We start from the raw sequence: 13,211 nt of genomic DNA on the forward strand, positions 1-13,211 counted from the left end.
TAAACACACCAGCCAGCTGGTCTGCGCATGCTCTGAGGACGCGGCCGGGGATGCCGTCTGGGCCTGCAGCCTTGCGAGGGTTAACACGTTTAAATGTTTTACTCATGTTGGCTGCAGTAAAGGAGAGCCCGCAGGTTTTGGTAGCGGGCCGTGTCAGTGGCACTGTATTGTCCTCAAAGCGAGCAAAGAAGTTGTTTAGTCTGTCTGGGAGCAAGACATCCTGGTCCGCGACGGGACTGGTTCTTCTTTTGTAGTCCGTGATTGACTGTAGACCCTGCCACATACCTCTCGAGTCTGAGCCGTTGAATTGCGATTCCACTTTGTCTCTGATTGCCTTGCGGAGGGAATAGCTACACTGTTTGTATTCGGTCATGTTTCCGGTCACCTTGCCCTGATTAAAAGCAGTGGTTCGCGCTTTCAGTTTTGRGTGAATGCTGCCATCAATCCATGGTTTCTGGTTGGGGAATGTTTTAATAGACGCTGTGGGTACAACATCACCGATGCACTTGCCAAATAACTCGCTCACCGAATCAGCGTATTCATCAATGTTGTTGTTTGACGTTATGCGGAACATATTRCAGTCCACGTGATCGAAGCAATCTTGAAGCGTGGAATCCGATTGGTCGGACCAGCGTTGAACAGACCTGAGCYCYGGTGCTTCCAGTTTTAGTTTCTGTCTATAGGCTGGGAGCAACAAAATGGAGTAGTGGTCAGCTTTTCCAAAAGGAGGGCAGGGGAGGGCCTTATATGCGTCACGGAAGTGCGTCACGGAATAACAATGATCCAGGGTTTTGCCAGCCCGGATTGCGCAATCGATATGCTAATAGAATTTAGGGAGCCTTGTTTTCAGATTAGCCTTGTTAAAATCCCCAGCTACAATAAATGCAGCCTCAGGATATGTGGTTTCCAGTTTACATAGAGWTGAATGAAGTTCTTTCAGGGKCGTCAATGTGTCTGCTTGGGGGGGAATATACACYACTGTGATTATGATCGAAGAMAATTCTCTTGGTAGATAATGCGGTCGGCAWTTGATTGTGAGGAATTCTAAGTCAGGTGAACAAAAGGACTTGAGTTCCTGTATGTTGTTATGATCACACCACGTCTCGTTAATCATAAATCATACACCCKCGCCCTTCTTCTTACCAGAGAGATGCTTGTTTCTGTCAGGAGCAGAAGGCTGAGGCATTATGTGACCAGGCACCAGTCCTACTTCAGGTTGGTCACATTTGATCTGGTCATAGGTCAAAATACTATCACTTGTCTGTCCTGGAATTCACCTAACAACCATTGATGTAATCAGTGCCGTGTGTATCAACTCTACCTTGTTTTTCTACAGATGGAGGACYAGAGAGATGGTTTGTCATGGAGTCCCCRGACTAAAAGACAGGTTGATACAGATGTATGAACTGGCAGAGATCTTGCACTCAGCATAAAAATTATAGAACACACATCTGTTACTTTTCACTGTCTTTTGTTATTGTTGAATTGAATGGTTGAGGGATTTTGGGTATGGAGGGATTTTTTAATGACTACCTCATCTCTGTACCACACACGTACAATTATCAGTAAGGTCCCTCAGTCGAACAGTGAATTTCAAAGACAGAATCAACCACAAAGACCAGGGAGGTTTTCCAATGCCTTGTGAAGAAGGGCACCTATTGGTAGAAAAAGTACATTTGAGAATGGTGAAGTTACTAATTAGACTTTGGATAGTGTATCAATACACCCAGTCACTACAAAGATACAGYCATCCTTCCTAACTCAGTACATGGAGAGGAAGGAAATTGCTCAGGGATTTCACCATGAGGCCAATGGTGACTTTAAAATAGTTASAGAGTTTAATGGCTGTGATAGGAGAAAACTGAGGATGGATCAACAACATTGGTGTTAATCCACAGTWCTAACCTAAATGACAGCGTGAAAAGAAGGAAGCCTGTACAGAATAAAAACATTCCAAAACATGCATCCTGTTTGCAATAAAGCACTAAAGTAAAACTGCAAAAACAAATGTGGCAAAATTTTTTACTTAATGTCCTGAATACAAAGCGTTATTTTGGGGGCGAATCCAACATAACAAACACATTACTGAGTACCACTCTTCATGTTTTCAAGCATGGTGGTGGCTGCATGTTATGGGTATGTTTATCATTGACAAGGACTGTGGAGTTTTTTTTAGGGTAAAAATAAAAGGAATTAGAGCTAAGCACAGCCAAACACCTGGTTCAGTCTCCTGGACAGACACTGGGAGACAAATTCACCTTTCAGCAGGACACTAACCTAAAACACAAGGCCAAATATACACTGGAGTTGCTTACCAAAAACAACATTGAATGTTCCTGAGTAGCCTAGTTACAGCTTTGACTGAAATCGGCTTGAAAATCTATGGCAAGACTTGAAAATGGCTGTCTAGTGATGACCAACAKCCAACTTGCAGAGGTTGAAGATTTTTTTAAAGAATAATGTGCAAATATTGTACAATCCAGGTGTGCAAAGCTCTTAAGAGACTTATCCAGAAAGACTCACAGATGTAATCACTGCCAATGGTGATTCTAGCATGTATTGACTCGGGTGTGTGAATACTTACGGTATGTGCATTAGATATTTCTGTATTTAAAAAATATAAATATATATTCACAAAAAAGTATTTCTTTGTCATTATGGGGTATTGTGTGTAGCTGTAACAACAAAATGTGGAACAACTCAAGGGGTATGAATACTTTCTGAAGGCACTGTAGTCTGGTCACATATTTTGAGCAATTACAAAAATAAATAATAAATAATATATATATATATATATATATATATATTCAAGGAAAGAAGCGCCTTGCTTGCTGCATATAAAATAAGCTACAGCGTTCACACAGTGAACTGGTGGGGAAGTTTGAATGGCGAGAGCTTCTCTGGTGTGTTGTGATCACATTGGCTGGTGGTTGAAATGCAAAAAAGGGGAATCCTCTGTTCTTTCCTGCGCCCATTATTTATGTTTACAATGAAAAGTATTGCATCATAATGCCCAAATCACTGCTAAAGGTGATTCTAAGATGAATTGACTCAGGGGTGTGAATACTTATGTACATWAGATACTACTGTATTTCAACAACAAAAAAACATAAACTTTGTCATTATGGGGTATTGTGTGTAAATGGGTGAGAATTTTTTATATTTAATCTATTTTGAATTCAAGCTATAACACAACAAAATGTAGAATACGTAAAGGGGTATGAACACTTACTGAAGGCATTGTATATAAGTTCAGCAATTGCACTRTTCTCATATTACTCTGTAGGCTACTGACAAATTCAAAGCTTCCTCCTGGAGGAAGCTTGTTCAGTAGCTACAGAGTTCTATGAGAAAAGTGACATCTTCCTGCAACTCACATCTGCCTGTAARTATTGAACTCTGCCTGCTGGACCCATYGGTTGAGGCAAACTTTGTCATATCCAGGATGGAGTATCATGCCCTCCAACCCTCCAGCCACCACCTGACTGCACCTGTCCACAACCTGTAATACATTACATAGATGGAAGGGACTTCATCACCCACTGGAGACRTGAATACAGAACCTCACCCAGAGAGCTGTGCATGTTAGTGTGTGGTMAGACAGCCAAATCCTTAGAATAGAATAGAATGCCATGTTAGTTCTGGGACAGCGGAAGTTGTACCAAATATTTGTATGCTCTTTGTTCTATCTGTGGTTGTACTCAACACACAACTTATTTTCATTTGCTAGAGTAGGCATACTGTCTTAATAAGCAAATCAATATGATAGCCTATTTACTGTAGAATTGTTTTTGTCTTTGTAACACAAACACCCACGGGATTTCCTGCGGGAAATATCTATCAGCGGACATAAGGAGACGAGACTAGCCAGTTATAGAATATTGTGTTGACAGCTGAGCTCACTGAAGACTGGGCATTCAACTCACAGTTGATGATATCGGTTTCACGGTAACGTGTATTTACATGACCTGATAAAAACTTAAAGCCGCAAGCTACTTTTGTAGCAAGGTGTTGTAGAACGAGTGTTTCATGAAATACATTCCAGATACTGGTACTTCTTCCTATCTTGGCATAACTGTGATTCGTCAGAGAAATATCAGCTAGCTAGATAGGCTAGCCTGCTGTAGCTAGCTATCACCAAGCTATGCTAACTAGCTAGCTGCTGTCAGGTTGGCTAAACATAAGGTCAGCGCAGGCTTTAGCAGTGGTGTAAAGTACTTAAGTAAAAATACCTAAAAGTACTACTTAAGTAGTTTTTTMGGGTATCTGTACTTTACTATTTATATTTTTGGCAATATTTACTTTTACTTCACTACATTCCTAAAGATAATCATTTACCTTTTACTCCATACATTTTCCCTGACACCCAAAAGTTCTCGTTACATTTTGAATGCTTAGCAGGACAGGAAAAGGGTCAAATTCACACAATTATCAAGAGAACATCCTTGGTCATCTCTACTGCCTCTGATCTTGTGGACTCACTAAACAAATGCTTTGTTTGTAAATTATGTCTGAGTGTTGGAGTGTGCCCCTGGCTATCAGTAAATTTAAAAAACAAGAAAATTATGCCTCTGGTTAACTTAATATCAGGAATTTGAATTGATTTGTACTTTTACTTTTGATACTTAAGTATATTTTAGCAATTACACTTACCTTTGAAACTTAAGTATAATTAAAACCAAATACTTTTTGACTTTTACMAAAGTAGACTTTCACTTGAGTCATTTTGCGTATGACAATTGCATACTTTTTCCACTACTGGGGTTTAGCCTACACATAGAACTGAATTAGCAGATCATCTTGAGATGGCGAGTCAGTCAAGAGAAGTCCTCAACTTCAAAACTTCTCTCCATAGCAAAGCTAGCTTAGCTTACCTCGCTGTCACTAATTTACTCACTACTGCCCTTGTTTGTTTGTTGTGATTGAATGGCGAAGACACACCCAAGAAACACCCACATTAAACCACACCCCTAAGACAACTCTTGTTTGGGCTTCAGTAATGGCCACCGCATTTCTTAACGAGCACCGGAAAAACACATGCAGAATCGGTGAGAGCAGTTCACCTTTTAAAAAAGTATAACTAAAACAAGTTCCTGGCACTGGGACTGAACCAATGATTTATATATACTAGATGACTGACAGGGGGAGCTGTTTTGAAACCACCACGCCTCCATCTTGGCACTCCCCCATCGTTGTAAAAAAAATATTTTGGAAGCTATAGAAATGCATTTATTAATGTCAACATTTGTTTTTGACACCTTTATTCTATTACAGACACCTTCATTCATATTTTTTAAATTATATTATGTGAGCTAAACATAAGAAAATATTTTTTTGAAAGTTCTAATGTCGCTGTTCCCACTACACTAAAATATACTTAAACATTTCATTTAAATACTGTAGAATTCCATTAATTCCTATGTAGGACTTCTCTTTCAATATGGCTGTCGGTGGCTTTAAAGCCTCTCATTGGCCAATGGATAGCATCAGCATTCCAGGGTTTATATACATATTTGGATTGAAAACCTCAAAGTCAGAGCTTGCTGCTTACAACCAGCCGCCACCCCCATCCCCAACATCCTAGCAAGCCACAAGGATACTTGATGGTAATAGCGCTCACCGTTGCCCCTAGTGCCGGGTTTTGAAGGCATCTCCCAACATCCTGGGGACCTGGACGAACTTCGACCTGGCTGACTTTTTCACAGTTGAAAAAGCACATGTGTACACACACACATAGCCTACATATATACATTGAGTGTACAAAATATTAGGAACACCTTCCTAATATTGAGTTGCACCTCCCTTTGCCATCAGAACAGCCTAAATTCGTCAGGGCATGGTCTCTACAAGGTGTCGAACGCTTTCCACAGGGATGCTGGCCCATGCTCACTCCAATCGTTCCCACATTTGTGTCAAGTTGGCTGGATGTCCTTTGGATGGTGGACCATTCTTGATACACACAGGAAACTGTTGAGCCTGAAAAACGTTGCAGTTCTTGAGACTAAAACTGGGGCGCCTGGCACCTACTACCATACCCCGTTCAAAGGCACTTAAATATTTTGTCTTGCACATTCCCCCTCTGAACGGCACACATTCACAATCCATGTCTCAAGGCTTAAAAAATATTATTTAACTTGCCTCCTCCTCTTCATCTACACTTTGAAGTGGATTTAACAAGTAACATCAATATGGGATCATAGCTTTCACCTAGATTAACCTGGTCAGTCTATGTCATGGAAAGAACATCTCCCAATGTTTTGTACACTCTGTGTATAGACAGGCACTGAGGCATACAATCACACATTCCAGACTTGTCTTGTCCACGCATCATCAAGCACACTCATGCTTCTAAAAACACCTTCAGTGATGTGTTGTGTCAGCTCACCAAGCCTGTAAAACCAGCTGTTGCATCTTGGGAAGACACACTGGAACTAAGACACACTTTTGTTGTGAACTACCTCCGGATCGATTTGAATCGCTTGATAAGATGTGCATGTAACATAAACATTCCATTTAAATTAAGTCAGTAACTTCTAACTTTGACAAAAGTTGCAACCAAACAAACAAAGTCCCAGAGAGCCTTGTGAAACCAGATCACTGATATGGATAAAGAAATGGATCCAGTCAAGTGTGTGGTGAAATTAGCAGCCTGCATGCCCACATGTTATCCCACTCATTCATGTGACTAAGTACATGCCTCTTTACCCCACCAGAGGGCAACAAAGTCTACAGAGTTAAAGTAGAATAGAATAGGATAGAATAGTATAGCATAACTTTATTTTTCCCCAGAAGGGAACGTCAGCTGTGGCACAGACAAAAGTCTAGCTGTTGACTCGGAGAAAACACAGGTCCTCAGTTCTAAGTCAGTTATTCATCACATTAGTGTAGTTGAGTGCACCACCTCTGCACTACCAGAGGTAACTGTCAAGTGTATCCGCACCAAGATGTCAACATTGTTTAGAAGGGTCTTACCTGAGCCTTAGAGGCTGCAGCAGCTCGAGTATTATAAGACCGGCCATCCACCTGCTTCTCTCCAAGTGTGGTACTAGGACCTGTTCTCTGCTGCAAAAGACKCACGCACACACACACACACAGAATCACAAGCACGCACACGCATACACACACACCCACACAAATATACAATGTTAATGTTAAACAAATCACATGTAGTCAAGACAATTGAGTGTGCGTGTGCTCCAATACCTAACTGCACCCTTTGAAGGCCCATTCTGTATACTTATGGCCCTTCCTTGGACACTGTGCTAACGAACCTCCAAACGAGCTTCAATGCCATTCAACACTCCTTCCCTGGCCTCCAACTGCTCTTAAACGCTAGTAAAACCAAATGCATGCTTTTCAACCGTTCGCTGCCCGCACCCGCTCGCCCGACTATCATCACCACCCTGGACGGTTCCGGCCTAGAATTTTTGGACAACTATAAATACCTAGGTGTCTGGTTATACTGTAAACTCTCCTTCCAGACTCATATTAAACATCTCCAATCCAAAATCAAATCTAAAATCGGCTTTCTATTTCGCAACAAAGCCTCCTTCACTCACGTCGCCAAACTTACCCTAGTAAAACTGACTATCCTACCGATCCTCGACTTTGGCGATGTCATCTACAAAATAGCTTCCAATACTCTACTCAGCAAACTGGATGAAGTCTATCACAGTGCCATCCGTTTTGTTACCAAATCACCTTATACCACCCACCACTGCGACCTGTTTGCTCTAGTCGGCTGGCCCTCGCTACATATTCGTCGCCAGACCCACTGGCTCCAGGTCATCTATAAGTCTATGCTAGGTAAAGCTCCGCCTTATCTCAGTTCACTGGTRACGATAACAACACCTACCCGTAGCACACGTTCCAGCAGGTATATCTCACTGATCATCCCCAAAGCCAACACCTCATTTGGCTGCCTTTCCWTCCAGTTCTCTGCTGCCAGTGACTTGAACGAATTGCAAAAATCGCTGAAGTTGGAGACTTTTATTTCCCTCACCAACTTTAAACATCAGCTATCTGAGCAGCTAACCGATCACTGCAGCTGTACATAGTCCATCTGTAAATAGCTTACCCAATCTACCTACCTCATCCCCATATTGTTTTTATTTACTTTTCTGCTCTTTTGTACACCAGTATCTCTACTTGTACATCATCATCTGCTCATTTATCACTCCAGTGTTAATCTGATAAATTGTAATTATTCGCTCCTAAGGCCTATTTATTGCCTACCTCCTCATGCCTTTTGCACACACTGCATATAGACTCTCTTTTTCTTTTTTTCTACTGTGTCATTAGCTTGTTTATTGTGTTATTGGCTTGTTTATTGTTTATTCCATGTGTAACTCTGTGTTGTTGTCTGTGTCACACTGCTTTGCTTTATCTTGGCCAGGTCGCAGTTGTAAATGAGAACTTGTTCTCAACTAGCCTACCTGGTTAAATAATGGTGAAATAAAAAAATAAAAAATAGGTCCACAGACAACCACCTGGGTCTTGTAAAGAAGTGGTCATCTGCACCCATTGTCTGAAAGGTCACTAATGTTGGTTTGGATATTACAGTAAAGTCCCTAACTTGCCGTAAAGCCTATAATGTTCTGAAGGCAATGAAGTTATGCTCCATTTTATTATATTAGAAGAGTGCCATTAACCTGTAATAGCGGGTTATAACAACCAGCTTATGATACTGTAAAAAGTTCCATCAAAATTCAGATGGTAGCATGGAACTATCTAGTAGAAAAAGAAACGAACACCTATTTAGGCGAGGTGCTGGCTAGCGGAGTAGAAAACTTAAAAATAAAGGAGAGCCGCACACTCTAGGAGCTCAGATGCAAAAATGTAATTACCAACGTTTCGACAGCCAAGCTGTCTTCATCAGGGTATAATCACAAACACTGCGGGATGACTCGTTTATATAGTGTCAAAAGACACAAAGGTGTCTGTAATCATGGCCAAGAGTGGCCTAAGATCATTGGTTAATTCTCAAATATTAAAATGGCATACAAAGAGCAGTATACAAAAAACAAATGGATAGCATACGATCATAGATTCATTTTAGACTACACAAGCTTACAAACAATTACAAATGGCAAAGTCACAATAATCACAAGAATGGCTTCAGATCAAAGTCTACGTTGAGACCGAAGGGAGCAAGGGTCTTTAAATTAAAGATCCAGGCAGCATGGAACTGCCATATTGGTTTTACAAATGATCCCTTATGTGCCATGGTACTTTAAAAACAACTTTATGAGATATGTAAGTGAAGAGGTAACAAATGATTCAGTCTCTACTTGGACTTGCACACTCAGGAGACGTTCAGAGAGTGGACATAACGACCATATTTGGATATCTAACAGTTGTATTCAAACAAGAGTTAAAGGTGATAGGCTGACCAACCCCAATGCCTCTCTAAATCTGCATCTGTAAAAGTACAGACAATTGTGCCAGGAGCTGAATGTGTATTTTATCATGTCTAATGTTTAAACAGTCACACGCCCTACAAAATAATGCTCTGACCTGCCAAGAAATGCTGGCCCAACCCTTTTTTTATGGTCCAGAACATAAGTCATTCATTTCATATCAATAGGCTTCTTGTTGATTCTATAACTTATTGTAAACTAATACGTCAACACAACACAGGGTGTATCAACTTTACCATGACAAAKGTTGGAATGGCTGTTTGTATAACTATTTAAGGCGAAGTCTCTACTACAATAATGCTTCCTAGAATGGAGATGGATTTACTCAGACACATCGCTACCAGAGGGATGTTATGTTAATACAGAAGTTGGAGAAATCGGTGGCTTATAACCATATACTCACAAGGCTGGTCCAATAGGCAGCATACGCCATGATGGAAACTGTGAGAAGCGGTGAAGATGAGAAGAATCGTCTATTGCCTACGGATACCTCTGTCTAAATATGTGTCACCTCTAGTCTAGCCTGTCTCCCGTGTACCTTTAAAGCATAATTATTTCCCATGCATTCCAGAGGGCCACTCCCTGTGTGTTCAAACAATGTTACAGTAAACCCGACTGAACATTATCGTACCCTAAACGAAGTGTCTATACAGCGCGGCTGTGGTGATGTCAAGAGACTGCTAGGTTTGCATTTCACGGCATATAGCTAATTCTCRTTTTAGTTAAGTTTGCCAGACGAGTCTATCTTTTCCGCATAACCCACTGACAATCGACGGCTGAACTGCATTTATAGTCTATCGTCCAAAACSACAATTCCTGTTTGGGGTTGATGGGGGTGATTGCGCAATTGGTGCGTAATGCAAATGCCTCAGATYAAACGATTACTGTTGCAATATAGTAGCCTATACTCTTTTCCATAAGGATATCAGCTTATCCTTTCTCAAAGTTAGTTATTAGAGATATGTACCTGGCTACGATCTATAAGAGGATGCCAATTGAGGCAAAACTCGCGCGTAGCCTACTCATTGGACATTCCTGCATCCAAACGTTGGACCGTTGTTTGGTCGATTGCACAGTTGTGGCCCGCTCTTGACCGAGGTTAATTCATTTAAACATTTTAATGAAAAAGCAGCCTAKCCCGCAACAACTATTTAGAAGGAAAACTCACCTCCGGTGACTTATTATGATGGCCATGGGCATGGCTTCTCTTTTTGTGTGGCATCGCTGCAACGCAAATACCTTTTTTATTTCCAAAACTTAACGGTGGCTCAACAGATATTCTTCTAGGAACCGCTGGCTGGCTGGGGAACCGAGTGAATCAAATTGGCCCCTCTGGCGCGAAAGTGTGCCCCTCGCGCTATGAACTCAAAATATTTTTGCTCAAATGAAATCGACGTGTGTGTGTGTGTGTGTGTGTGTGTGTGACCGTGTGAATCAGGAGGTTGAAGTACTTAAGAAATGGGGGCTTTTGTCTTTAGTTTCTTATCGTATCAGTAGCACACTTCCTTCCTATAGTTCCCCAGTCACTTTAATAGACCAACAACCTCCCGAAAATCATACACAGTAGCCAAGAATAAAGAACCTGAGGTAACATACCCATTAAATCTCCTGCTAATCTCATTTGAATGTATTTCGTATGACATCACATCCCAATGATTTACTTAGTGAAGTAAATAAGTAAATATAGGGAAGGATCAAAGGCAAATCCTCAAACATATCTACATGTATATGGACACATCTGGTCTACCAAACACAACCGATAGATAGGGCTTGTTCCAGATTGGCCATAAAATACTTCAGCACGTTATATGCCTACATTTTCCCTCTTTATGCACTCACATGTTATTCTTGACAGCTTCATATTGTTGGCCTAATGTAGCCTCACCAGCTGCATGAGGCGGTATACTACAAAGCAGAATCAATGGGATCAATGAGTTAGCCAGCTAACTTGCCGAAATATTCTGAAATAACGTTTTATTTTTTTTGAAAGATAAGCTTGAAATGGGCATGGTCTAATTMACTCAACAACCAAAAACACATCTAAATCCAGATCTCTTAATGATCCAGAACATCTGTAGTTATTTCTGGTTGTTTATCAAAGTTAGCTGACTAACTCATTGATCCTGTTTGTAGTAGGCTATACCCCTCCCGCGAGCGTACATGAATGTTGTCGCTTATCTAGATTGCGGATTTCCTTTCCATAGGCTACTAGATGTAAAGATGAGTTCTGTGGTTTGTAAACATAATTTTGTCCTGGCTTTTACTTTGCAGAAGAGAGAGAAGCCACACCCCATTATTCCACAGAATGTCTGAGTCACACATGATTGTTTTCGTTACACTCCCAGTGAGGGGTCTATCGTTTATGCCCCCTGGTGGTATTCAATGGCACTGGTTGCCACAGGGATATTCCATAATGGATATTCCCACACATTTAATCTATATTGACCTGACTCAAATAATACAAGGACCAGCCAAAGTAACAGACATCCCAGACTTTGATTGATCTGGTGTTCTTTAACAGGCCTCATCGAATAACTAAGTCCATTAACTTATTAACTGGCATATCTGACCACAATGTTACATTGATGGTTAGAAAGCTCACTAGAAATAGTTTTAAYAACCATATCAATGTGCAACAGTACGCAAAAAAAAATAAAAAAATTAAGCAGAGTAACTACGACGCAGCTATAAGTCAAATTGACTGGTCTGATCTGTTACGCAATGAAMACCCAGAGTCTTGAAACAGAACATTTCTGTCAGCTATTGACAACGTGAATACATCTTTTACCAGGAAATTTCAACATAAGCCAAGACGTAAAACCTCTTTACAATGGCTCAACGAGGACATCTGGAAGCAAAAGAAAGAACAGGAGCTTTCCTTGAAASAAAAACACTGAAATATGGTCAGCATGACAACTTACCTATATTTATATCACTGAAAAATWATTTGGTATGGAATATACAAAAAGCAAAAGCAGAGTTCGTCCTCAGAGTGATCAATGAAGCAAAAGGAAATGGCAAAGTGATTTGGGAAAATCTCAACAAACTAACAGGGAGAGGAGCTGAATAGTCCAAAAAGCATCCTGATTTAAAGGTTAATGGGATTCTAATTCAAGACTCCAATWTAATATCCACCACCTTTAACAATTTTTTTGTTGACTGTCAGGGAACTGGGTCAAAGATTTTCAAGCACGACCCCAGTTCTCACCCCCCATGGATAATAATAAACCAATATTCAAAATTCCTGAAATCTCAGCTTCTGCAGTGGACAGTATTATCAGCTTCTTCAGGAGCTCTAGAACAAAATATGTATTTAGGTCAAGACACTGTATTCCTGAAGACACACAAATATTATTTGATTTCCCCTATTGTACATCTAGTTCATCTGTCCATCAAATATGGGTTCTTCCCCAATGCTTGGAAGTCTGCTGCAGTGATACCTGTTTAAAAATCTGGTGACCCAACACTGGTGGAAAATGACCGACCTATAAGCATTCTTTCAGTGCTATCAAAAGTAGCAGAAAGATGGGTGGCTGATCATCTGACTGATCACCTCATTCAGGGAAACTCCATACATCAAATGCAATTTGGATTCAGAACTAACCATTCTACCGAAACAGCCAATTGCTATTTTCTGGAGTGCATTAACTCTAAACTGGACATAGGTGGTGAAGTCGGCGCAGTCTTTATGGATCTTAATAAAGGCATTTGACACTGTGAATAATGAGGTCCTCTTTTCCAAAATACCCTCCCTTAATGTGTCCACTGAAGCCATTAGTTGGATGTATTCCT

At 40.7% G+C, this 13,211-nt stretch overlaps 1 protein-coding gene across 6 annotated transcripts in view; it reads right to left on the bottom strand.

The window, feature by feature from the left end:
* LOC111962601 (calpastatin) overlaps nt 1–10,819 on the bottom strand; it is a 79,290-nt gene extending 68,471 nt beyond the window's left edge. Inside the window, exons 1-2 of one of the 6 annotated variants that reach the window (XM_070443060.1) lie at nt 10,588–10,819; nt 6,973–7,062 (exon numbers count right to left, since the gene is read on the bottom strand). In XM_070443060.1, the coding sequence (XP_070299161.1) occupies nt 6,973–7,062; nt 10,588–10,641 (144 nt within the window). In that variant the 5' untranslated portion in view covers nt 10,642–10,819. Of the gene's footprint in view, nt 1–6,972; nt 7,063–9,822; nt 10,191–10,587 lie in introns of those variants that run through there. The other 5 variants (XM_070443013.1, XM_070443034.1, XM_070443069.1 and 2 more) reach the window with 5 other exon arrangements.
* Nucleotides 10,820–13,211: the final 2,392 nt, after the last annotated feature.

Source organism: Salvelinus sp. IW2-2015, linkage group LG1 (assembly GCF_002910315.2).
Source record: "Salvelinus sp. IW2-2015 linkage group LG1, ASM291031v2, whole genome shotgun sequence".
In the NCBI taxonomy this organism is placed as follows: Eukaryota; Metazoa; Chordata; class Actinopteri; order Salmoniformes; family Salmonidae; genus Salvelinus; species Salvelinus sp. IW2-2015.